Source organism: Pogona vitticeps, chromosome 3, assembly GCF_051106095.1.
Source record: "Pogona vitticeps strain Pit_001003342236 chromosome 3, PviZW2.1, whole genome shotgun sequence".
In the NCBI taxonomy this organism is placed as follows: domain Eukaryota; kingdom Metazoa; phylum Chordata; class Lepidosauria; order Squamata; family Agamidae; genus Pogona; species Pogona vitticeps.
The window spans coordinates 205,518,681-205,546,601 of NC_135785.1; the positions used below are offsets into that span (position 1 = coordinate 205,518,681).

Here is a 27,921-nt window from a genome sequence, read left to right on the forward strand (position 1 = left end):
AGAGATCTCAAAACAACATTTGGGAGAAGGCATCCTTCAAATCTGAAGGCCCTGGAGCAGTTTGCAAAAGAAGAGCGGTCCAAAATTCAAGTAGAGAGGTGTAAGAAACTCATTCATAGTTACAGGAAGCGATTGATTTCAGTTTTTTTTTTCCCAAAGGGAGTGCTACCAAATATTAAGTTAAGGGTGCCAGTAATTTTCGCCAGTGCATTTTGGGGTTTCTGTGTGGGATTGTATCAGATTTGACTTTTCTTCAGTTTTTTTTTTGTGTGTTGTTCCAACGCAAACCAAAGAAATGAACATGTGAGTACCAAAACATTTGCAACTGCAACAATTTTCTGAGAGAAGAGTTGCATTTTCTGACAGAATGGCAAGGGTGCCAATATTTTTGACTGTATATTCCTCATTCCTGTTCCACATGACAGTTTGCAGTACACCGAGAATGGGTTTAGCCTGCCAGTGGCATACAAAATGGCTATTTGTAGTTCTGATCAGCAACTGGATACCATTTGCTTGGATGATGCATATTGGGGGTGGGAAGAGGAGGCCAAACCTTAGGCCAAATGGGACACTGCTCCACCTCAGGCCAACCTACTTCTGCCCATCTTCTTACCAAAGGTCAGAGCCCCCTTTGTGTCCCCTTTGGAACCCAGTTCTTGCCTGTCTTTCACAGACTTGCATTTCACTTTCCAGGCCACCAGCCAGAATGAGCAGCAGCCTCAACCAATGCTGTGTGGGTCGCAAGAGAGAGGATGCTGTGAAAGGCAACCCTTGACCAGGAATTTTGGGTCCACCTAAAATAGCTGGCTCGTTTCTAAACTGTAATGAGCTTGCTTGGGATGTTAGGGTTACTGTGGTGACACACTCTGCATAGGCTCAAGAGCAGCCTTGTCCCGTTTTGACTTTTCAGGAGGATGCAGAAACTGGGACTTTGCCCCAGGGCACTGAACTCCAGGGCAGAATCATCTGATGAATGCGAAGAAAATAATATCCCGGCCCAATTCACCCTCCACTCTTCCGAAGCATAAATTTTATCTTCCTTTTCGGGGGGGGGGGCAGAGGGACACTTTTTCCTCCCTCTTTTTCTTGGGGCAAATCGGCGGAGGGTTGCCATTTGCCCCAAGGGCCAACATTGCTAGTTAGAGGTCTGCGTTTCAAGAGCCTTGAGGTGGTCCTCGCTTCCCCCCACCGGCTCATTCCAATCCCAGAATTAAACGACCTCCCCCCGCCAGCCCTTGCCCTCCCGCGGGCCTCCGTTGCAGCGCCCCGGGGAGCAACTGCAAGTAAAAGGGGGGGGGGCGAGGTAAGCAAAGGCACGTCCCGAGGGAAAGCGCGGCGGGGGCGGGAGAGCAAGCCAAGGCCCCCAAGGGGGGGGGAGGCGGGGGAGCGTCGTCCGCTCGGCCTTGGCGTCCGCCGGGGGCCGTGGCCCGGTGCCAGGAGGGCCGGGCTCCTTTAACGCTCCCCCTCGAGCAGCCCCGCCACCGCTGGCCAATACGGAGCCGGGACCGCCTGCGCTCCTCGAGCCGGGAGCCGAGCGGCGGAAAGTACTTTAGTTGCCGGGTGTCGCCGCCGCCGCCGCCGCCGCCGCGAGAAGGTGGTGCGCAAGCAGGCAAGCAGGAGCGCGGAAGGAGGCTCGCCGTTCGTCCGCTCCAAGGACCAGAGCCGAACCGGAGCCGAACCGGCCGCGCCTGCCCGCCCACCCGCGTCCTTCCCGATCCCGGCTGTCTGTGCTTCTCGCGTGTCGGATCCTCCGGTGGGGCGCTCGGGGCGGCAGAGCGAATGAGGGGACGGCACCCGCCCGCCTTGCGAGAGACCACTTCCCTCCTCCGATGAAGCGGCCCCGTAATTTCGGGGCGGCGGCGGCGGAGGTCCTGGCCCTTGCCCTCCGCGGGAGCGAGCGGAGGCAGCGGGGAGTGATGGGCTCCGGCAGGGCGGGTTAAAGGCAGCCGAGCTCGGCAGCAGCAGCTCTTTCTGGTGCAAACCCTCGAACTCCTCCATCCCGCCGGCGGTCCATCCCCTTCGCGTCCAGCCGTCCTTCCCCCCCCCCCCCCCGCGTTCTCGCCCCCCTCCGCCTTGCCATGACCAAGAAACTCAAGAAAGAATGAGGAGCAACCGAGGGGATCCAGCCCGCCTCGGAGCCGCCGATGCCTGAGCGCTGAGAGGCGGCGGCGGCGGCGGCGGCTGGCGGGAGAAGAACTAGTAGCCCTGGCTGGGCCGGAGCATGAATCCCGGCGCGGACCGAGGATGATGCCGAGACCCTTTGGCGGCGGGCGGGCGCCCAGGGGCTGGGCGATGGACTCCGGTGGCGGCGCCCGGGGACCCCTCTTTCTCCTGCTCTACGTTTGCCTCGGCATCGCTCCGACTTCCCAGCAAGTGCTTCGGATCGGTGAGTGCGGGGTTGCGCGGAGGAAGGGGGCCCGGAGACGGGTCCGGGTGGGAACGCGAGGGTCGCCGTGCTGCTCGGGTGCCTGGTCTTCCTGGGGGAAAGCGTCCGTGTCTCGCGGGTGTGTGTGCGACAACTGTGTTCCGTTGTGTGCGATCTGCCATCCGGTACAAACGGGGCTAAAAAGCCCCCCCCCCACGGGAGTCGCAAGTGCTCGGCCGGAGGTGGGGGAGAAAAAGCGCACCCACCTCTCCCGAACGCGGCGGGCCGGTGGGTTCACACGACACGCCTACCCGCGACTTGGAGCGCCTCCTCGCCGCCGTCGGGATCGCTGGGCCAGGGCCGCGATCCGGGAAGAAGAGTGCCCGGCCGGGCACGTCCGAGGGTCGGGAGGCTGCCGCTTGGGCGCTCGGCTCAGACGACGGCAGCCCGTTGGGCCCGGCCGGGGCTGGCACGGGGAGGTCCCCATGCCCGAGCCGGTGGTTTCACGTGTGGGGTCGCTTCCCGGGTCGGTGGAGGCGAGCCTGCTTTCCTCCCCTCCCTCGCGCTTGCTCGGCAGCTATCGCGGAGAAAGACTTGGCAGGCAGAAGGAGCCGAAGGAAGTTTCGCTCCCGGGTGCGCACAGGCGGCGGTGGAGTTTTTTGAGGGTGTGTGTGTGTAAGGTTGTTGTTTTTTAAAGATCAGTTTGGTATTTCTCACCCAGACCTGAAAGATGTGACGGTTTTGCCCAGATGGCCTCTTTCCCTCTCCAGGGTGTTTTGAGTTTGCACATCGCCGTGCGTGGATTTCCTATTCGCTTGTATTTGCCATTTGTCGGGAAGTGAGAGTGGATTTTGCTTTCGAAGATTTTTTGAGGTCAGAGTATGTTTGGTGGCTGAACACACTTGGATGATGTAGCAAGCTGAACGTTTTGACTTGTGTTCAATGTTGAGAACTCCTGGACCTCTCTCTCCGACTCTCTCTGTCTCTCTCTCTCTCTCTGTGTGTGTTGCAGGATAAGTCAGTGTGTGAATGCCACTTACTTGTCTACTGGTGGTACCTATTTATCCAGAAAGTTAAGGGTTGGTCAAAGGGGGGGAATGCTTCTCCCACCCCCGTTTGGACGATGGGCCACATATGGTATAGAACAAGAATTGGGCACATGTGCTCCCCACAGCTTTGGAAGCCCCAGCCCTCCATTAAAAAAAAAAACTTTTGGAGGAAGAAAATAGCTTAAAAAGTTCCCTTGTGTCTCTGGGGACAGTTTTATTAGCTTAGAGTTAAGAATGGCTGCAATCTGTTTAAAAGCACTACTTTTGAATGGGCCACAATAATATTCCCATTCATTTCTTTGGAGTGTTCAAATGAGAAACAATCAAGAAGTCCCAGTCTTGAATAAAAGCTCTGGTATTGAAAATATTGAGATGGAATCCTCCGTCCTAGCTGATGGAGAATTCCATGTTAGCATGGTGGTTCTTTTCCTAACACGATGAGACATAAAATCCAAAAAAATGTCTCCATAACCTGCATAAGCCAGAAAATAATGTTCCTTCATTAAGAGTCAAACAGCTGGAGCTATAACACACAGATTGTAAATTGCAAAGCCCTCTTGTTGTTACATTTGGCTGGGAATGATGATGTGCCGCGATTTCCTTACCTCACGTTGACCCACCCTGGCATCAGCCTCACTTGGCAGCAAGATACCCCAAACAGTGCACATGTGTGTCGGCTCTGAGAAAGAGAATTAAAGGGGGAAAAGTTTGCTCCATGGAAACCAGACAAAGTTCACAGGAAGCATCTCCTCCTACAGTGGGCTGCTTGTGTCAGTCAAGTTAGACAGTGAATACCAAGTATCAAAAGAGTTAGAGGGAACTCAGGCAAACACTGGAAAAATGAAACTAAATTCAAATGAGAAGCAAAATCTTCACTCCTGTTTTTGTGTAAACTGAACTCAAAAGAAATGGGAGCTAAATCTGTAGAAGTGGGCATGTGCCCTTTGACCACGAAGCCAAGGCACTGTCTTGTAGAGATTTAGTGCTCTACAAGCTTGTAGAGAAGGCTATTAAATGGAAGGGAATTCAGTTATATCCACAGGCATAGCATAGAGCCATAAAATTGGAATGACTGTAAATCCAGCTCTGAAAATTTTGCTCTTGTGTTGATAAGATTTGCTCTTATGCCATTTAACCTACAAAATGGCAAGGGGTTCCTTGCATGCCAAATGGGACTCGGGGGTGCTAAGTACTGCATATCTCATTCATGACTGTGTGGTTTTTTTAAATAGACTGTGGTAGCGAAATACATATATTTCCTGACTTCTAAATATGGCTTTCGTAATATGGTAGTGCAGCAACGAATATGTTGAAGAAGCTACTAGAGTGAAGAGTGAACAAAAATAATCAGTCTTCATGAAACTATATCCATGAAATCTCTCATGGAATACTGGTCACGAGGGAAAAAAATGTGGTAGTCTAAATAAGCCATAGATACCTAAAAGATACCAATTGGAAAATTCTTATGGGCCTTCCTCCTGCTAAGCCTCCTTTTCTATCTCATCTGATTGTGATCTTGAGGGGAAAAGTGTACTTACTCCTTGAATGGTTGTAGCAAGGCCAATCAACTTCTGTTTCTGATTAAAAGAAAGCTTCATTCATAATGATTATATGTTCTATGGTGTCTAAGCTGCTTTAGAATGCGCATCAAGAAGAGCTTAAGTTGCAATCCCTGAATCAGTTTTACTTAATTATTTCACTGAAATTCTGATGAAAGCTACCTCAGCTTTTGTGGGATGAAAATGGAAGATCGGTAGCCCAAACAGCTTGCTCATTTTAAATACTGACTTCTAATTTTAGGGTACAATTATGAACAATACAAAGTATGACTGTACTTGAATTCTATCTGAGATAGAATTCTAGCATAGAATCCTAGGTAGAATTTCGCTTTAAAATATTTATTGTCTAAGGCTGAAAAATACATTTATTCATCTCCAATGACTGACAATTGTGTTAATTTATTTTTTAAAATTGATTAATTTAAAATATTTTTACTTCACCTTTCTCCTTAAAGGCAGACAAAATGTCCTTCTGGAATCTACTTTAATAATTCTTGGTCAGACTGCTTGGTAAAGCTGATGTAAATATATTGCTTTTTTTGGGGGGAATAGCATTGGATAAGATGCTAGTGTGACTAGGAACTAATCATAATCTTTTGTATATGTACTCAAATATAAGTCCCTTTGGTCAGTATTCTGTTCCTAGTCCCAACCAGAGTAGGTTGATTGACTCAGTGAAAATGTTGCTTTACCATTGAGTAGTTGATTCAATGGGATCTAGTCTGACTAAAGGTTAAAGAGACAAGAATATACTGACAGATACAAAAAGAGAAGTTTCCATAATCTAGAAAAATTGTGTATATCGTACAGTCTCTGAGAAAGGAGACATTAAAGACCATAGTGACTATAGGACCATCACATTAATTTCCCATGCAAGCAGGTATGCAGAGCTAAGATGGGGAAGCGCAAGAACCTCTATGCTTGAGTCTCTATATCAGATGCTTGGGAGGATTAGTAGGAGAGCACTATTGCACTCATGTTCTGTTTGCAGACTTCTCATAGGCACCCAGCTGACTCAGTGGGAATGGTTAGCTGGGCCTAAAATAGTGCTTCCTCTGATCTTATAAGAGGTCGCCTCCAACTGAAAGAGCTCCAGTTCCGTAATGCCACATATCTTAACAACATGTCCTCCTGCCTTTTCATACCACTAGAGTATCCCCTGTGATTCTAATTGTACTAAGGACTTGCCATTGCAGTATGTCAGAGAAACCTATGGGCAAGTGCTCCTGACATCATGGAGAATGCTTGTAACACATCGTCCTCTTCCTCACATTTTAAGATGTTAAGAAGAACCGGCTTGGATCAGACCAAAGGTCTTTCTAGCCTGACATTCTGTTTCCTCAGCAGGCGAGAAGATGCCTGTGAGAAGTCCACAGCAAAACAACTGTGCAATAATACACATCATGCTTATGTTTCCTAACATCTGGTATTCAAAATGCCAGCCAAGATAGTAATCTTCATCATCTAGGAACTGCACAGCTAGAAGGGACCCTCTGGATCATCAATCCAGCCTCTGTGAGAGAGGCACAGTGGGGAACTGAACTTCCAACCTCTGGCCCCACAGACATACAGTATGCCTAAACCACTGAGCTATCCAGCAGTAGCCATCACTTATTTGTCCTTATCCTTTTTTAGATTTCATTACCTCTGGTTTCAGAACACATGTAGTCTCTGGTGGCAAATATCATCCTCAATTAACATACTTTCATTTAAACGTCTGGAGTGTCTTGCACATATGATGCCACATGTATAGGCTTTTCTATTTTCTAATGAAGAACCTTGGGGGGAAAGCACTGTTAAGGCCTGACAAAGTAATTTGTCCAGAGATGGTGAAAAACTACTTTTTTTGAACTACATTTCCTAGATTACACTGGTCATGCTCACTGGGGGTATCTGGGAGTGGTGTAGTCCACTCCCTCCCCCAGATCTTTTCTCCCATCTTTGGATTTGTGAGCAGGAGTAGCTGAACCCACAGGTATGCAGCTATCCTCATATCTTTTAAACTTTGCAAGACCCGTGCTATTAATGGGAAAATTGGTATTAACTTCAATTTAGCTAGAATTGTAATAACCATATTGTGTTATAGAACAAATGCAGCTTGATTATAATAGTGGATTAATTTGAGGTTGATGTTATTTCAGCAGGTGCTGCTATTGTATGAGGGTCTTGTTTGGTTACTAGTTCTTAACATATATTTACATTTTTGCAGTGGGGAGGTAGATGCGGGGGCGATGCCTAATTATTCATATTGGTGCAAAATACAGTGAAATGCACAAAAACTCTGTGGGAGATGACAGGTTCCACTGAACAAAGTCTCAAATACAGTTTCCTGGGAAGCTGAGCTACATAAGGCAAGCTAAAATGGTTTTGTACAGCTTCCGTTCTCCCAAACATCCCTGTGGATAGTTCCCCATATATTTCTCAAAACCTTACTAACATTTCTGCTAAGACAGAAGTTCAAAGACTTATTTTATCTGCATGTAAACAATAAACTAGCATTTTGACTATATAACATTTTGAATTTGTTGGGCTACTGACTTGCTTATTTCCAAGCATGTTACCAAAATATTTCCTTTAATATATGAGCGTACAGTGCACTCACCAATCATAACAGAAATTTTGTCTGTATATGCACACACACAATTGTATTACATGAAGTTCATGAACCTAATCCACTTCACTTCCTGTTGAAGAATTTTGGATTCTTCTCATAGTAAGAACAACATTCAGACTTGATTAACATCTCTACTCAAAGGGAGTGCAATCCAGTCTGCCCCTTGAATGTGAAAGTGTACATGCCAAGTTCTTCTTGAATTTTCAGACAGCTTTATGCTTGCAGGATAGAAATTGGGGAGGGGAACAGTTGTGAAAGGGCCTCAGGTGTGCTTTGGTTCAGTGAAAAGCCAGTACTGTATTGTTGGATAATGAGATTGCAACTAAGTTAAGTGTTGTAACAAGTAGTTACAAAGTTACTTTTTGATGCAAGATGTCAATGGTTCTAGCTGCTTTCAAAATTTGCTTTCAAAGGGAATTGAACGCTGTTTTAGAGGTATTTTGACAGGAATTTTAAAGTGTTACATGATTTTGTTATCAACCCTAAGTGTCAAGGAAAATACTATTTTGCTTCATCTCTAGTATTTGTCACAATGTTTGAGGTACATCAAAATAAGCCATTAAAGGAAATCAGAGAGAATGCAGTGCTTTGTGTACATTATGCTTTAATGCTAGCACATAGAATTACTGTAGAATATTTTAAAAAAACACACAGCTGGGCCTAAATCCAGCTATTTTGTTGAATTTGTTCTTGTTATGTGCCATCAAGTCATCTGCAACTTATGGCAACAAGGGGAATGAGCAATCTCCAACATGTCCTGTTGGCAACAACCCTGCTCATCCTGTGGCTTCATTTAGGGAGTTAATCCGTCTTTAATTTGGTCTTCCTTCTTTACTGCTGCCTTCCACCTTTCCCAGTATTATTGACTTTCCCAGATAATCTGGCTTTCTCATGATGTGCCCAAAGTAGGACAGCCTCAGTTTCATAATGTTTGCCTCCAAAGATTGTTCAGGTTTGATACTGCCATCTTTCTGGCAGTCCAGGGTATCTGCAAAGCTCCCCTCCAGCACCATATTTCAAATTAATCTACGTATTTTTCTTCCCATCAGCTTTCTTTACTATCCAGCTTTCACTCTCATAAATGGTGATCAGAAATACAAACTGGTCTTGGACTTCAGTGACACATCCTTACAGTTCATGATCTTTTCTAATACTGCTCTTCTGAGTTGCCTGATTTTCTGGCTGCAGTCTCCATTTGAACTGATGATTGAACCAAGGTATACAAAATTTTTCACTATTTCAGTTTCAGCATTACAGTTTTGCAGTTGTTCTGTAGTTGAGATTTTTGTCTTCTTTTCATTCAACTGCAGTCTTGCTTTGGCACTTTCTTCTTTCACTTTCACTAAGTGAAAGTCATTGCTGCCTTCTGCCAGTAAGACGGTGTCATCTCCTTATCTTAAATTATCAATGTTTCTTCCAGCAATTTTCACTCCTCCTTTATCTGAATCTGGTCTAGTTTTCCATATGATATGTTCTGTGTGCAGACTGAACTGGCACAAGGGGGAAAAATGCCCCCTTGTTTAACACCTTTGCCTATAGGAAACTGTTCTCCATATTCTGTCCTGACGGTAGCTTCTTGACCACAATACAAGTTAGGCATCAGGACAAACAAGTACTGAGGCACACCTGTTTCTTTCAGAACCATCCATAGTTTCTCATGAGCCACAAAGTTAAAGGCTTTGTTGTAGTCTCTAAAGCACAGACGGATGGTCTTCTGAAATTCTTCAGAGTCAAGTGGCTCTTGGCAGTGATCTCTGAGTGTGCTTTGCTTCTCTTCTGCCTAGTCCACACCGGAACAGTGGAGAAAGACCGTTGCTGAGTCCCCTGCTGAAGAAGCTCAGCTGGTGCTTATATGGGCAACTGTATGACTATGACTCCTTATGCAACCTATTTAGCACCCCAAGGAGATGAGACATCTATTCACACCCCACACAGGTTTCTTACCCTGCCTAAGTATTACAGCAGCAACAAACTATATTCTATGTTTGGGTGGTCCTTAGGAATCCAAATGAAGCACTTCTGGTTACAACAGTGGCTTAGTAGGATCTTTGGTTTCTTCACATTTGTGAAAGCACACCACCACCTTTAGAAAATCACTCGTGGTTCCTCTTCTTGCAAGCCTAGTGAGGGCTCAGCATATTCCGTGGTCGTGGAATGCTGCCTGACTGCTAGAGAGAAAATGGAAAAGGGGGGCGGTGGCATTGAGTATCCTGGGAAAGGTCAAGTCAGGCTGACTGGGATTCAGAAGAGAAATACTATATTGCAACAGGTTTTTTTTGTTTTTTTGTTTTTTTGAGAGGGTAGGAAGTCCCACTTGTATATAGTAATAATGCACTTTTTTTTCACTCAGAGCACACACACATTAATCAATCTTGCCGGAAACATTTAAGTTTTACATGGATAGGAGAAGAATAGTCTTCTTTATAATTACTGTCTCAACATTCATGGTTACAATAATATATTTGCAGCAGCTGAATGAAAGACAACTCTCTGTAAAAATACATTCATCAGAAATACTTATCAAATCTGTGAATGGCTATTGATTGATGCTCTTTCTTGTAGAATAATATGAGCATCAGTTCTGCCAATGAGGTATGGTAATGCAGTTCTTTTTTTTCCCTGTGATGAGAAAATGCCTGCTCCACCATATCTGATAATTCTGAATATATTCATTTGAATGGAGTATAATATTAAAAAGCACCTTAAGTCTTTTGAAATTGGAATGAGTCAAAGATCTAGATTTTTCTTATTTGGATAGACAGGTGATCTGAATTTCAGATGCCAAATGTTCATCACCTGAGATTACATTTAATTAGTTTGTAATTCGATTTTAATTTGTTTTAAACTGATCTTTGGACACTATCACTTAATCACAAGTCAATTAACTTTGGTGCATTTCTTAAATATGACTTTTCTGAGAGCCAAAATCAAATATCTGACTTGCCAACAGCCTTTATTTCCATACAGGTTCAGTGTAATTACTCTGCTATATGCCCTGAAGACCTCTGATTTTCATTGGGTAGAGCATCCCCAAATACAGAGCTATTTCATATTGTTGTTGTGTCCATTAAGAACTACAGCCAGTTCATCACCTGATGACCCTATCCACTTAGTAGAATCTGGTATAACTAGTATTCCAATGGCATACCTTCAGGAGTGCGAGGTCACTTCCACGCCATAATGTACTGGGAGAGCTGGTGTTTGTGGAAGGATGCCATTGTTATGGAGGGAAAACATCTGTTTTTGTATTTGCCACTTATACTTGAGTGGTGGGATTCTGTTTGAGACAAGTAAGGGTGGGCAATCCTGATCCTCTTACTGCTAAGAATGTTTGTATACACCATCTTGCACATCCTCTTGTTTAAACGTTTGTTGCCCAGTAAACAATGGTGTATTGTGCTAGCAGGTACATGTGCTCACTGACACCTGGTTCTAAATTATATACAAGGGAGAATCCAGTACATTATCCACTCACACAGCTGGCTTAGTAAGTTGTCACATGCCTAAGGAGCCTGTGACCTGATGTATTACAGCCTGTACAATTGGGGAAAAACCAATAGAATCCCACTAGCCAAGTTTATTAGATTTAGATTATGCTCTCTTTTTTGATGCAATGGTATCTTGATTTCATGCATGGTTATGGCTGACCCATACGGAAGTGCAACAATCAGAAATGTGTTTTCCACACAAACACACACACACACGCACACACACACTGACAGATACTTTCTCCTGATCATTTACTATTGCAATCAGAGCCTAGAAAGACAGGAAGATGCAGGAGAGGTATTAATCACTGGGACCAGTTCCAGGAAAGAAGGAAAGAAACGCCAGAAAGAAACACTGGTAGCCGATAGCCCAAAAGAGTGGGTGGCTGGTCCTGCAAGGGTAACCATAAACTGTAGGTTGATGGTAGGGATGTAAAAATCTCATTTGCCTTGTGGTCATACGTGAGAATGAAGAAGTCTACACTTCTTATCTTCATCTTCAGAATATATTCTAGTGCTCCTCATAAGAGTTCATGAAGAATGATTTTTGAGCAAATTGTGTAAAATGTTCACCTCAGTTGAAAGCGGAAGATTGGTTGTTTTAATCTCTTGGGACAATCACCCAGTCTATGCTGTGCTTGTTGTGTGTATCTGCTTTGATTCTTAGAGAGAAGGGATACTAGTTTTGCACAGATATACAGTATTTTATGCATATTGCAGAGGCTGTAAGGAAAAATAATGCAGCTCCTTGATTCCACCTGCTTTGGAGGTGAAAAATCTAGAGCTTTGAAAATTTCCAGACTGACCTGTCTCATCATATGAAGACACCTTGAATTGATGAGAGAAGAGGAATGCAGTGCGGATTCTTCACATCCCTACTGATTAGCAGCTTGGCATGGAAGGCAATGCTTGCAGTTAGTCTCACAAATCCAAGCCCAGTCTGGAAGAGAGTTCAGAGTCTTTCCACATCTAGGGAAACCAGCTGGCTTCCTTTATATGATGACAATAGAACACAGGCCCAAAGGTTTCAGCTTTAGACTTTGGGACTTGGGTAGCACTAGCCTAAACAGAAATGGAAGCAGCTTTGCTACAGTTTAACTTTCACCATTGCATGACTTTGGTATTAGAGCGGAAACCTTTGCTCTGAGTGTCTTCTCAAGTTGAATTATAGCAAATGGTTGTAAGAAAGGGCATTCTCAGTAGCATCCCAGTTACAGAATGGCTTCTTCAAGAAGGCCTGCTGGGTATCTCCTTTAATGTATTTTTAAAGCTCTGTAGATTTGTGTTGCCATGATGTGCTTTAAGTTTAGCCCTCCTCCACCATTCTCCCTCCCCCCTCTCTCTGTATTTTTTTGTACTGCCTGACTCTTGCATTGATTTTAGCCACTATTTTAGATGTTATCATTTTAAAAAACAGATCATATACAAATTATACATCTGCTTTTGAAGACATCATATAGTAGGATTCTTGTATGTATGCTACTGCTTGCTTGTGTTTGTGTGTTTAGTCGTTTAGTCGTGTCCGACTCTTCGTGACCCCATGGACCAGAGCACGCCAGGCCCTCCTGTCTTCTACTGCCTCCCGGAGTTGTGTCAGGTTCATGTTGGTTGCTTCGCAGACACTGTCCAGCCATCTCATCCTCGGTCGTCCCCTTCTCCTCTTGCCATCACACCTTCCTAACATCAAGGTTTTTTCCAATGACTCTTTTCTTCTCATGAGATGGCCAAAGTACTGGAGCCTCAGCTTCAGGATCTGTCCTTCCAGTGAGCACTCAGGGTTGATTTCCTTTAGAACTGATAGGTTTGTTCTCCTTGCAGTCCAGGGGATTCTCAAGAGCCTCCTCCAGCACCACAATTCAAAGGCATCAATTCTTCGGCGGTCTGCTTTCTTTATGGTCCAGCTCTCACTTCCATACATCACGACAGGAAAAACCATAGCTTTGACTATTCGGACTTTTGTTGGCAAGGTGATGTCTCTGCTTTTCAAGATGCTGTCAAGATTTGTCATCGCTTTCCTCCCAAGAAGAAGGCGTCTTTTAATTTCAGGGCTGCTGTCTCCATCTGCAGTGATCATGGAGCCCAGGAATATAAAATTTGACACTGCCTCCATATCTTCCCCTTCTATTTCCCAGGAGGTGATGGGACCAGTGGCCATGATCTTAGTTTTTTTGATGTTGAGTTTCAGACCGTTTTTTGCACTTTCCTCTTTCACTCTCATTACAAGGTTCTTTAATTCCTCCTCACTTTCTGCCATCAGAGTGGTATCATCTGCATATCGGAGGTTGTTGATATTTCTTCCGGCAATCTTAATTCCGGCTTCGGTTTCTTCCAGTCCAGCCTTCCGCATGATGTATTCTGCATATAAGTTAAATAAGCTGGGGGACAATATACAGCCTTGCCGTACTCCTTTCCCAATTTTGAACCACTCAGTTGTTCCATGACCAGTTCTAACTGTTGCTTCCTGTCCCACATATAGGCTTCTCAGGAGATGGATAAGGTGGTCAGGCACTCCCATTTCTTTAAGAACTTGCCATAGTTTGCTGTGGTCCACACAGTCAAAGGCTTTCGCATAGTCAATGAAGCAGAAGTAGATATTTTTCTGGAACTCTCTGGCTTTCTCCATAATCCAGCGCAAGTTAGCAATTTGGTCTCGAGTTCCTCTGCCTCTTCGGAATCCAGCTTGTACTTCTGGGAGTTCTCGGTCCACATACTGCTGAAGCCTACCTTGCAGGATTTTGAGCATAACCTTGCTAGCGTGTGAAATGAGTGCAATTGTACGGTAGTTGGAGCATTCTTTGGCACTGCCTTTCTTTGGGATTGGGATGTAGACTGATCTTTTCCAATCCTCTGGCCACTGTTGAGTTTTCCAAACTTGCTGGCATATTGAATGTAGCACGTTAACAGCATCATCTTTCAAGATTTTAAATAGTTCAACTGGAATGCCATCACCTCCACTGGCCTTGTTGTTAGCCAGGCTTTCTAAGGCCCACTTGACTTCGCTCTCCAGGATGTCTGGCTCAAGGTCAGCAACTACATTGTCTGCGTTGTCCGGGATATCCAAATCTTTCCGATATAATTCCTCTGTGTATTCTTGCCACCTCTTCTTGACGTCTTCTGCTTCTGTTAGGTCCCTCCCATTTTTGTCTTTTATCATGTTCATCTTTGCGCAAAATGTTCCTCTAATATCTCCAATTTTCCTGAACAGATCTCTGGTCTTTCCTTTTCTGTTATCTTCCTCTATTTCTTTGCATTGTTCATTTAAGAAGGCCCTCTTGTCTCTCCTTGCTATTCTTTGGAAGTCTGCATTCAAGTTTCTGTAACTTTCCCTATCTCCCTTGCATTTTGCTTCCCTTCTCCTCTCTGCTATTTCTAAGGCCTCGTTGGACAGCCACTTTGCTTTCTTGCATTTCCTTTTCTTTGGGATGGTTTTCGTTGCTGCCTCCTGGACAATGTTACGAGCCTCTATCCAAAGTTCTTCAGGCACTCTGTCCACCAAATCTAGTTCCTTAAATCTGTTCTTTACTTCCACTGTGTATTCATAAGGGATTTGGTTTAGATTATACCTGAGTGGCCCAGTGGTTTTTCCTAATCTCTTCAGTCTAAGCTTGAATTTTGCTATGAGAAGCTGATGATCAGAACCGCAGTCAGCTCCAGGTCTTGTTTTTGCTGACTGTATAGAGCTTCTCCATCTTTGGCTGCAGAGAATATAATCAATCTGATTTCGATATTGCCCATCTGGTGATTTCCATGTATAGAGTCGCCTCTTGTGTTGTTGGAAAAGAGTGTTTGTGATGACCAGCTTATTCTCTTGACAAAACTCTATTAGCCTTTGTCCTGCTTCGTTCTGAACTCCAAGGCCAAACTTCCCTGTTGTTCCTTTTATCTCTTGGCTCCCTACTTTAGCATTCCAGTCCCCTAGAATGAGAAGAACATCTTTCTTTGGTGTCAGTTCTAGAAGGTGTTGTAAATCTTCATAGAATTGTTCAATTTCAGTCTCCTCAGCAATGCTGGTTGGTGCATAAACTTGGATTATTGTGATGTTGAATGGTCTGCCTTGGATTCGTATTGACATCATTCTATCATTTTTGAGATTGTATCCCATTACAGCTTTTCCCACTCTTTTGTTGACTATGAGGGCTACTCCATTCCTTCTACGGGATTCTTGCCCACAGTAGTAGATATGATAATCATCTGAGCTGAATTCGCCCATTCCTGTCCATTTTAGTTCACTGATGCCCAGGATGTCGATGTTTATTCTTGCCATCTCCTGTTTGACCACCTCCAGCTTCCCAAGGTTCATAGATCTTACATTCCAGGTTCCTATGCAGTATTTTTCTTTACAGCATTGGACTTTCCTTTCACTTCCAGGCACGTCCACAGCTGAGCGTCCTTTCGGCTTTGGCCCAACCACTTCATTAGCTCTGGAGCTACTTGTACTTGTCCTCCACTCTTCCTCAGTAGCATGTTGGACGCCTTCCGACCTGAGGGGCCCATCTTCCAGCGTCATATCTTTTAGCCTTTTGTTTCTGATCATGGGGCGTTCTTGGCAAAGATACTGGAGTGGCTTGCCATTTCCTACTCCAGGTGGATTGCGTTTAGTCGGAACTCTCCACTATGTCCTGTCCGTCTTGGGTGTCCCTGCACGGCATAGCCCATAGCTTCTCTGAGTTACTCAAGCCCCTTCGCCACGACAAGGCAGCAATCCATGAAGGAGCTTGTATGTTTGTTCAATACCTCCTGAAAAGTTATATGAGATGTAACAAACGGAGTAACTTTAATAATATTGGTACCAGTGACTTGAAACTGAGAGTCCCCCTCTCTCTCTTTCTCTTTCTGAGATACCCAGTGTAGTGATGGAGTAATTGAGTAAGACTCAGGAGATCTGGGTTTGAATCCTCACTCTGCCATGGAACCTCACTGCGAGTGTGGAACAGGTAAAACCACTCCTTAAATACTCATTTACCTTGAAAATCATGTTAGGGTCCCTGTTAGTTGGTTCTGACTTAAAGGCACATAACACAACTAGCTCCCTCTACTGCCACTTCACAAATGATTCAACCTTGTCTCGCATTTCCATGGTGGTGAATTATATAAGAGCTGATAATCAGTGCTAATGGGTTCTACTGCTTCAGCACAGGGGCAGAGAAAACGAAGAATCCTATGTGTTAGCAGGGAAATCTGTGTGCTGCTGCTGTTGGAATGTGTAAGAATGTGTTCTAAGAAATAGAAACATTAAATATGTCCCCATTTTCCAGATTAGAAAATTTCAATATGAGCAGTTAGCTTTTTAAAGACATTTTAACATCCAATTTGATTTTTCTGATTCTTATAGTTTACCATTTTCTTGATTATTAGCCATCATTTGCTTCAGAAGATTAGAGTAATATTCTTCTCTAATATATGTCTCTTGTAATTTGAACAAGATACTGGATAGTACTTCTATACTGACTCTTTAAGAGAGAAGCCTACGTGGAAGGGGCTGAAGAACACAGGAGAAATTCTTACCTGTGTTGTACTTATCTCTTTTCTATAAGTCTACGTTCTCTACCCTAGATTTTTCTAGTGAGTTTTAATTAAAAACTAAAAAAAAACCCATATTTTTCCATATATAAGACTATACTTTTGTCTAAAACCTTTAGACTAAAAATTGAGGGTCATCTTATACACAGAAGTAAGCTGAAGAGAGAACAAAAACAAGTGGAGGGGAAAGCTGGGATCAAAGCTATCCTGCAGCGGTTTGATCCCTTTCCCCCTACACTTGCTAATCCCCATTTAGATTTCTTAATTTTGGATTAGAAAAGGGGGGTGTCTTATACATGGGAGCATCTTATTCACAGAAAAATATGGCAGTTGAGCTAAGTTTATGGAAGAAATGTGATGTGTGCTAATGTTCTCACATATACATGGTTTTTACGTTATTTCCACTTGGGGGGTGAGTTCACATATTACATGCAAGAAGTTCCAACTATAAAGACGGGCAATCATAGATAAAGTTTTGCAGGATAAGAGAAACCAGAACTTTTGCAGCACTTTTAAGCTGAACTAGTTTTTTATTTATTTTAATAAACTTTCAGCTGTTCATGCACACTTCGGAACTGTTGGATAGTTCAGTGGTTTAGGTATCTGACTGTGGAACCAGAGTTTGTGAGTTCAGTTCTCCACTGTGCCTCCTTGGGAGGGGCTGGATTTGATGATCCATTGAGTCCCTTCCAGCTCTTCAGTTCTAAGTTTATTCTTCTTCATCTTTCTGTGAAGACTTCCTGCACAATCTGGGACAGTTACTTTTGCATGTCTGAGTATAGCTACGGTAGTGAGCAGCTTCCTGGTATCTCAAAATAAGGCATAGTTGGCTATAGATTCAGATTATTAGGAAATTTCATCTGAAGCAGCATGCTTGGACACATGGAAGCTTATAAAAATAAAAACTAGTTAGGTTTAAAGTTGCTGGTTCCCCCCCCCCCCACAACAAACATGGCTACTGAGATTATGTTTTGCAGGATAGATTTATATCCTGTGAATGTAAAAGCCATCTCCAAGCCACCACAAAGAGGAGTTGTCTAGCTGAAATAGGGATTTCATACACTCCTGTATCTTTAGGGTCAACATTCATTAATCAGTATATGTATTCACCTAGCATGAAAATCCAGGACAGGATGTGATGTGGTCTCCCATACTTTACTAAGCTTGTTAGAACACACTGTTTTGATCACATATGTGGCCAATCAAAATGCTTCAGTTGGCCCTAGAAATATTCCTCATGATTGTTATGGATTTTATTTTGCAATTATCTGTCCATGATACAGTATATTTGACCATGTGTATGTGTATCCCTGATGATCCTGTGTAGATCCTGATACTGGGAAAATGTAAAGGCAAGAGGAGAAGGAGATGACAGAGGACGAGATGATTGGACAGTGTCATCGAAGCTAACAACATGAATTTGACCAAACTCTGGGAGGCAGTGGAAGAGAGGAGGGCCTGGTGTGCTCTGGTCCATGGGGTCACGAAGAGTCGGACATGACTCAACGACTAAACAACAACAACAGTGTGTATACTTCCAAGTAGTTTCAGATTTATTCAGGATGGTGTATTGTAATGGGACGTGGTGGTACTGCAGGTTAAACCACAGAAGCCTCTGTGCTAGCAGTCGTAAGATTGAATCCATGCTACGAAGTGAGCTCCCATCACTTGTCCCAGCTCCTGCCAACCTAGCAGTTCAAAAGCATGTAAATGCGAGTAGATAAATAGGTACCACCATGGTGGGAAGATAGCAGCGTCTAGTTGCACTGGCCACGTGACCACGGAAACCATCTACAGACAAATGCTGGCTCTACGGCTTGGAGACGGGGATGAGCACCACGTCCTAGAGTCAAACATGACTGGACTAAATGTCAAGGGGAACCCTTACTTTTACCTTATTGTAATATTAAAGTATGCAAATGTGAGCACAAATCAGAATTCATTGTTGGCTTCAGTTCTGCACCAGAACATTGCAAAGTGTTTTGGATGAGGAGTTAGAAGGAGGAACAGTTTACGAGTTTCATCCCCTTTGTCACCACATACATTGCCTCAGTGATAAAGCCTCCTCTCTCTCTTGAGAGACTACAAACAAGCTGGAATAGTTAGTTTTGCATCACTCAGTACAGTTACAGTATCCAGCAATTTCTGTCTCTCTCAAAATAAGTCATGCTTTGCTGTAGCTTCCTAGTTGTTATTAAGAAATCAGCAAACTCAGTGCTTGAGGGAATTTTGATCTGAGACAGTCTTTTCTTCAAGTAATTGGGATTTTGTGTTTAAATATGCTTGAGTTTGTAATTTTATTTTGGCACAAAAGAATGAATCAAAGAATGAGTGAGGTATCATCCCTTGGAGGTCTATGCTTCATTCTGCTTCACTATTCAGCCACTGGTGAATTTCACAGATTTATGCAAAAGGCAACTTTTGCCAAGGAAAAACAAACGGTTAATCCTAAATTTTTGTTTTGGGGCTACACAAATGTTTAAAAAGAAACAATTAGCAAAAGTTGCTGCAATTAGAAAATATTGCTAAGGGAATACATTTCCCTAAACTGTATTAAAACTTCATTTCTTTCGTAAATGTGGAAGTTTTTCAAATAAATGCAAAAGCTAGGAATGGAAGAGAGTATTTTGCATACATGTTGCCCTTTCAGATGCGGAACGTGTAATTTGATGGTGAAAGAACTGAATGCAGAACTGAACTTTTTTTTAAACCAATCATTAAATGCAGAACTGAACTTTTTTTTAAACCAATCATTGGTGGTTTGCTCAACAGTCATAAGTAGGCACTGTAATGTGAAGAACCAATGTCTTTTTCAGCTCTATAAGCCATTGTGGGCAGCCAAATTTACCACACGGTGAAGGGGTTCTTACAATATCACTGCTGAAAACTGTGCTGTTGGTTTTCCTTCCCACCTCAAACAGTTACCACCTCAAAACAGTTTTTGATTACAAAACTTCCTTTCTACTCTTGCCTTTGCACACCTTGGGGTAGGCACATATCCATGCCCTTTCCTTGAAGTTGCTAGTGAATCCGTGGCTCCTGGGCTTCCCGGCAGGTCCATCTGCTACTTGGCAAACACATGGGGTACAAACATGTATCTGAACTGGATCTATGGACCTCTGTTTTGAGTAGCTTCTGAAGGCCCTCAGGCTGTTCATAGAGATCTTTTAGGCCCACATGCTTTTGCTGGGCAAGGAGTGACTTCCTTGGATATAGCAATCGTGTACTTCTGTGGATGACATTTCTCATCTGTGGTAACCCAGGGGGTGCAATTTTTTTAATTTTTAATTTTTTTGAAGATCTAGGATCATGGAAAAGTTGACATTTTCATCTGTTCCTTTGGAAGTAAATTATCATGTGGTTGTTGCGGCAGAGAGAAGAGCTGCAAAACCAGGATGTCTTGACAAGATGATTATCTCTCACGTCTAGCCATAAGTGAGTAATACAAATATGCGTCACTGTTACAGGTTTCCCCCATTATGCTTAACAGCTCGCTTCTTTCTCTATAATGCAATTAGTTTTGCTCTTTCCCCTGGTACTGAAATGACATATCCTAATTTTGCGTACTCGGAGAGCCATTGTGTCATCTCCCATCCTCCTGTAAACGCCTTAAATCTTTCCATACGGTCCATCTTTAGCTGGAACGATCTGTTCATTCTGGTGGAGGACAACCTTTTTGGTACTCCAGCTCCCTCCCCTTGCCTTTTCATTATGGACTACTTTGTACATACTGTTCAGTAATAAAGCTTAAATCTTTCCTGCCCTCCAAGTATTTTAAGCAACTGTCTTTAATCTTCTTTTCTCCGAAAGGCTTGATTTGACTGACTGGTCCAGAGATTGTTCAGCAGTTTAAAAAAAAATAATTTCAAAAACCCTGTCCAAAGAACTGATTAGTTTTACTGCACAGCTTTGGATCTGTGACCTCGAAGCCCAGTTTGTCCTAGTTTATGGTGGAGTTTGTGATTATAGGAAAGATTTAAGATGGGAATGTTTCTGCCGTTCTCCATTTCTTCAGTGATGCCAATAAAACGCTACACGACAAATATTATTTAAAGTGGGTTTTTTTAAAAGTGCAGACGCATAACGTGGTGATAAAAGCTGCTCTAAAGAGTCATAAACTGACCCCACCATTGAAATGAATGGGGGCTGCGCAAAACGATTGCAGCGAACAGTGCAGCAAATGGGGGGCTGCCGTGCTGCTGCACAGCCCTCCTTCCGTTTCAGTGAAACTGTTCCCACCGGGCAGCATTCATTGTTTGAAAAATTAGGTGTGTAGCCATTCATGTACGCAGAGCCTGTAAAATGTGGTTTTGGGCTGTGTGTGTGTATGAAATTACAACTTCCAGAAGTATTCATCTGTTGGTAGCACTGGCTGAAGGATTCGGAGAGTCTGATATATTAAAAAAATAGAAAAACAAACAAACATTTTTACAGTCTCCCTCTGCACTCCTCTCTATATATGAATACTAGAGATCATCCAGAATTAGCTGTACTACATAGCTACCAAATATAAGGAAGAACCATCTTAATTCTTTTGAGTACTCATTTACCTTTGTTTACTTTGTAGATTTGTATTTTGCTTTCCTTCCAAGGTGCTTAAGTTACACAGTCCCTCCCCCCCCCTTCCGCACAATTTCTCTTCACAACAACCCCAGGAGATCTATTATACCAAGAATCAGTAGCTACTGATGGTACCCTAGCAAGCTTTGTGGCTCAGTTTGGCTTTGAAATCTGTGTCTCTCTCCAGCCTTAATCTGATAGTCTACCAACTACATTTCAATGTTGATGATGTTGTTGTTGTTACATGATGTCAAGTCACCTCTAACTTATGGTGACCCCAGCATGTCCTGTCCTAGACAGCCCTGCTAGCTCTTGTAAACTCAAGACTGGCTCCTTGATGGAGTCAATCCATATTGTATTTTGTCTTCCTCTTTTCCTGCTGCCTTCAGCATTTTCCACCATTATTGTCTTTTCCAGATAATCTTGCCTACTAATGTTGTGCCCAAAGTTTCATTAGTTTTGCCACAATAAACATTTCAGGCTTGATTTACTCTAGCACTCACATGTTTGCCTTTCTGGCAAGCCACCATATTTGCAAAACTCTTTTCCAACACCATATTCCAAACGAACCACTTTTTTCCTTTCCCAGTTTCTTCACTATCCAGCTTTCACATCTGTACATAGTGATAAGGAATACACTCCTGTGGATGATCTCAGCCTTGGTCTCCAGTGACAGATTCTTACATTCTATTATCATTTCTAATTCCTTTATTGCTCCCCTTCTGAGTCTCAGTCAGTCTCTTGATGTCTTGGCTACAGTCTCATTTTGACTGATGACTGAACCAAGGCAATCTTTAACAATTTCAATTTCTTCATTGCCAGCATTTAAATTGTGTAGTTCTTATGTAGTCATGGTTTTTATCTTAATGTTCAGCAGCAGTCCTCCTTTGGCATTTCCTTTCCCTTTTGCTGGAAAGTGAGGGCACATAACAACAACCACTAGTACAATAATGAGAGATTGCAAAGCAGGTGTGGGCATTGTCATTGGCAAGCAGAGGGTGGATTTACTTCTTGGTGTTTGCTTCTTGGACAATAGCAACCCTTATCCAAACAGCATAATCCTCTTCTACTCAGTTGGTTGGGCTGTCCACACAGTGGAAGATCATCAGGATACTTGTCCTACTGTTAAATCCACTTTAAATAATCAAGAGTAATTGATTTTACTCCAAGAAAGTCAGGTACAGATACATCTTTAGAAGCCAAGACTGATGTACAACAAAATAACTCTCTTATTTATTTATTTTTTTGCTTTTATAGGCAGGTTAGGGAGTGTGAATGTTTACCCCTCACCTGTTATGCTAGTTTGACTTGTTGGTTGACAAGGTAGCCCTTTCAAACAAGGGTTGATTCTAGACCAGAATAGGGGCAGCTTACTCCAGAAATTAAGGGAGATAGCACTTTGGTCCAACCATGAGCCATCTACACTTTAAAATATTTATGTGTGCATGGATAAAATTTCTGCTTTGTTATCTTCCCTGCCAAGAAGCACTCAAAACTCTTAACAATTAAAAAATACACAGGAAAAAGCTTATTTAAAACATAAAGCTTTTTGAGATTGGGTTAGATTATTCAGTTTCCACTGAATAGCTCCCTATATCTTTCTGAAATTCATGAAGCACCAGTTTTCCTAGATCTTGTTAGAGTACTTTTCTCTTTGTAGCTTCTCTCCATGGACTCCAGCTGCAGAGTTATTCAGCACCACCTTGTTGTGTTCAACCACAACTTGAAACTTCACTAGAAATCATTCCCCGCTTATTTATTTATTTATTTATTTATTTATTTATTTATTTATTTATTTATTTATTTATTTATTTATTTATTTATTTTCTCAACCGACATTTTGCATACAAAACACTATTTAAAAAAAATCTGTTCATGGCTTCTGGCTGTTCTCTAGAGACCAAACCATGAAAAAGCATAACAGTTCTACAGCCAAAGGTGAAAGGAAAATGAATGCTTTTCTAATAGTTGTTATCTCTGAAAATGTTTCATTTCTCATCTAACTTGTTTACTTATCAGTCAGAAACATATGTGAAAAAGAAGTTAAGGCTGTGTTGCTCACGGTGCATTTTAATATCAGAGGAAGATCTGCTATACAAGTATTTCATGCTACCTTTTCTAGCCTTATCTGCCGTTGTAAATTATAGGCTTGCTACACCGAGCAGAATAAAGATAAATCTGAGCCATGCTTATTAAAGGATGCAGATTTTTCACTTGAAATGAAGGGTCTGTCTTACTGCTCAGCAGTTGATTACATCCTTCCCTACCCTCAGGATATTATATTAGGCAATGGTGAAAGAAATCAAAACGCTCAGTGTTCTTTAATGTGTTCAGGAAACTGTATAGCTGGGAGAATTTCATGTTGTTTTACATTAACATGTTTCTTTAATCTTCCAGTCCTGGCTTAATAAACCAGAACATGAACAAGCAGCATACTAGTGCATACCACCTATTTGCTTCTACTGTGCAAAAGAAAATGGAGCCTCGTGGTGCAGTAGTTAAACTGCAGTAGTGCAACCAAAACTCTACTCATGATCCGGGGTTCTATCCCAGGTAGCTGGCTCAAGGCTCACTCAGCCTTCCATCCTTTGGAGGTCGATAAATTGATTACTCAGCTTGCTAGGTCTGATGTGTGTGGGCGTAGCCTGCATAATTAAATTGTCAACTGCCCAGAGAGTGCTTTAAGCAGCACACTTTGCTTTTTGCTCTTTTGTACAAGTAATTAAACAATCCAGGAGAGATTTATATATGACCCAAACTGGGATTATGGCAGAAAGGTTGGTGTCCAAGTAAGCCAGGATTTGTAAACTCACAGCAAGTATTAATTTAAAGCTGCCTTACAATCCTGTCTTATTCAGGTAGAATAGACCATAATTCTGGGTTGGATGTCTCACTACACCCACTTTACCCACTTTTGCAAAAGGAGGATTAAAGGACATTTGGTTCATTAATCTGCAATTTCAGTTGTGCAATGATCTGTATATAGCTTTAAGCTTTTTGTATAGGTTAGTTTTCCTCCATTATAAGAAACAGCTACCCCAAAATTGCAAAAGTTTCCTTATTTCAGCCTAGATCTCTTGTCTGAGTACTATTAGTCTGATGTTGCACAGCGTGGACCAGTGAGCACTCGCATAGTTTCATCAAAACAAAAGTTAGCTTTGTTAATGCATCTTTTCATATTTGCCCTTGCTGTATTTCCCCAACCTTCCCAATTTTATACAGACTTCTTCTTCTGTCAGACCCTTGGTATTTTTGAATCACATCATTATGAAAGTGCAAACTTAGATGAGACAGCGACTTCACATTCAGAAGTACTGTACAGGTCACTTAAATGTTGAAAGCCATCTGTTTGTAGCAGCAGAAGCTCTTTTTTACATTTTATCTTTTATTTTCAGAAGAGCTTGATTTGCAAGTCTGATTAGTCAGGCATGGAGCTGTGAGAAAAATAATTGTTGGAAAAATAATGTGGTATCAGCTGAAAATACGGAGGTTCTGCCTTGACTCATTTGGCCCTTAATTTCAGAGTGAGGCCAATGGGTTTCTTGTCTTTCAGTGATACAGTATAATGTTTCCTAAAGGAACGCTTTCTTCCATATGAGCCTGCCCATCCTCTAAGATCAGGCCAGGAGGCCTTTCTGAAGGTGCCATCCCTGAGGGAGATGGCATGTCGAAATAGGGCCTTCTTGGCTCTTGCCCCCAACTTTGGAATGCTCTCCCTACAGAGATCCGCCTGGCTCCAACACTTTTGGCTTTTCGGCACCAGGCAAAGACCTTTCTGTTTAGCTAGCATTTTAATTAAACAGTATTCTCTAGCTGGCCCCATGAGCAGATGCATACTTGTATAGCAGATCTTCCTCTGATATTAATATTTTAAGAATTGTTTCAATATAGGATATTTTATATTGTCTTTTTAAATGTTTTTAAGTTTTAATATTATTCTACGCTGCCCAGAAGCCACTGGTAATGGTGCAGCTAAAAAAATACTGTAAATAAATAAATGTGCCTATTATCTGTTCCCATGGAGGTCAAAGATCATGGGGAGGGGGGTTCAGGGCAATGAGAAAAGATTTGATTGATGTGACAAGAGCGTGTAGATGCAAAACATACACAATAAGGTGGTCTTTCTTGACCTGCATTATTTCTTGACCCACTTAACAGAAGGAGCTCTTGTTACCTGGACACTTATACTTATTTTAAACTGAGCAAATTAGACATTAATCATTGCTCAGCAACCTTGTTTCAACGGGACTTGCCTCAAAATGAGATAATTGTTTGCATTGTCTTTTTTCACTGAAGCAGAACTGAGGGCAAAGTGCCCCTAATTTCACTGAATCTCTCTTCAAATGAAAGCATAAAGGACAAAAAGTTGGATTTTAAAATATTGAAGGTGACAGCCATCACTTTGAGACACCTCATTTAGCAGTAAATGTTGCTACTGGGATTCTCAATTTCTCTGATTTTCTTGAAAATTTGCCAGAATAACTGGAGAAGTCTACTCTTTATAGCTTTGCGGATTTTATTTTTTATTTTTGCACATTTGGTTTAATGTGGTTAGGAATCTTTTTGTGGCCTGGCCTGACAATAGAACAGATTTTTCTGTCAGATCTTGTTTCTGCAGATATAACCCCCCCCCCCCCCACTTTTGGGGTACAAAATAAAGGAAATGGCCACTTAAATCTGGCCTTTTCAAACTGAAGCTTTCCTACAAGTAATAGTTACAGTAATTATCCATGAGGTGGAAGGAACCCCTGAATGACTTTATCTTTCTCATAGTGTGTTGAAGCTGTCTAGAAATGCATTTCTAAACTATCTGTATTTATTTATTTATTTATTTATTTATTTATTTGATTTGTATCCCGCCCATCTGGTAACTCGGTACCACTCTGAGCGGCTAACTGTTTGAAAATCTCAGGGTTATTTACACTTTCTCAGGGTACAGTTAAATCAAAATAAAGCCACACAGAGAATCCTTCTAAATAACAGATATGTTTTTTTTATGCATCCATCGTTATCACTTGCAATCAGTTGATTCAATTTTTCAAAAATACCTCCTGTTTATGAATGTGAGATATTGTACTTACGTACCCACAATTCAAAGTGCCAGGAGATGGCCTAATATTGCCACACAATATCGAACCTGCATTGCTTGATACTGGAAAACTGCAAAGGATATCAGCAGTCAAGATGGTCTAAAGCAGCGGTCCCCAACCTTTTTAGCCCTGTGGACTGGCTCGGGAAGGTGGGGCACCCCCTGCGCTTGTGCGTATGTGGAAGGGTGGTGCGGCGCTTGTGCGAGCACTCACACGCTGGTGCAAACAGGCTGTGTGTGGGGGAGTGCTTGCGGGGGTGGCGGGAAGTCTCTCTCTGCGGCCCAGGTGGGCTCAGGCCACGGACCAGCACCAGGCCGCAGACCGGGGGTTGGGGACTTGTGGTCTAAAGGATACCTTCTTGTGCTTATTACTATTCAGAAAGAGACACCAAACAGGGAAATCCCAGAACCTGACTCTCTTTTTCACCAGTTAACCTCTTCTCACACAAACACAAAGCAATTATTAGACCTATTTTTTAAAAAACATGTTTTAATTTTTTTAAAAGTTTGTTTATTAAATAATGATTTTTTTTAAAAAAATAAACAAATATTTAAATAGACAATGCTTCCTGCTCCAGGGACCATTTGGGAGTAACAACCTATACTGTTTATCTTTGTGGAACCCCACATGTAAATGTATTATTGATAGCCATTATCTCAAACTTCCCTATACCAATCGCTTAACTGGACGTTGTAGTCCTTCTGTACCAAAATATTTTGCTGTTTTGGACTTAATGAAATGGTGAACCAAAAGTGTGAGTGAGTGCAATAGATGCAACAGAGAAACATACACACTTTAAACATCTCAGGTAAACAAATGTTGCCATGCCTGCTCTAAAGAGTGCAAACTAAAAAGCTATCCTCCAGTTCCCAAAACCTTTCCTTGGGGTTAGCAACCTGAGGAAGAAAAGCTATATAATCCCAAAGGTGCTACATATTACCAACAAAAGATGTCATCTCATTAATAATAAAAGATAGGGAGGACTAGGAGTTAATAAAGATTGTCACCAAGGTCAAAATCATCCATACTATGTACAAGTCAGAAAGTGAAGAAAGATAAGGGCGAAAACCCTGACATTTGAATTGTGGTGATGGAAGAGAGCCTTACAGATATCACAGATAGCCAGAAAGGCAGAAAAGTGGGTGCTCAATCAAGTCAAACCTGAACTCTCACTAGAGCAAAAATTATTAAACTACGCTGTTGTACCTTGAGCATAGGAGCATACAGAATTGACCAGAGAAGACAATATTGCTGGAAAAAGTGGCAGTGAGGACAGTAAGAAGAGAGGAGGACTCAACAGGTTGACTCAATAAAAGAATCTACAGTTGTTAATTTGCTTTGTGCTCCTGGCACAAAGCAGAGGTCTCATAGGCTTCAATGGGCAATCTGTACAACATTTGCCTGTGTAACTGAGATCAGGCAGAGCGATGCCAGAGCTGTGCAGGTGAAGCACTACTCTTTGTTCAACTGTCAGTTGAATTCTTCCCAATGGGAAGCTGATGCATAGGTAACCTACTGATTCCTTAACTCAAAAAGCTGGCTACATTCCTTGGAATTGGAAATGTCAAAAATTAGGTAGGAGGGTGTATCTCAAAGTATGTTTTGAATTGATGCTTTTGAACAGTGGTGCTGGAGGAGACTCTTGAGAGTCCCCAGGACTGTAAGGAGAACAAACC

The 27,921-nt window shown here is 42.5% G+C and overlaps 1 protein-coding gene across 9 annotated transcripts in view; it reads left to right on the forward strand.

The window, feature by feature from the left end:
* Positions 1–1,654: 1,654 nt before the first annotated feature.
* Positions 1,655–27,921, forward strand: part of GRIK1 (glutamate ionotropic receptor kainate type subunit 1) — a 174,519-nt gene continuing 148,252 nt past the window's right edge. For all 9 annotated transcript variants that reach the window (XR_013542877.1, XR_013542879.1, XR_013542880.1 and 6 more), the window contains exon 1: positions 1,655–2,386. Coding sequence is in view for 5 of the 9 variants with exons in the window: in XM_072994072.2 (XP_072850173.1) it covers positions 2,245–2,386 (142 nt within the window). In the remaining 4 variants the exon portion in view is untranslated. The remainder of the gene's footprint in view (positions 2,387–27,921) is intronic.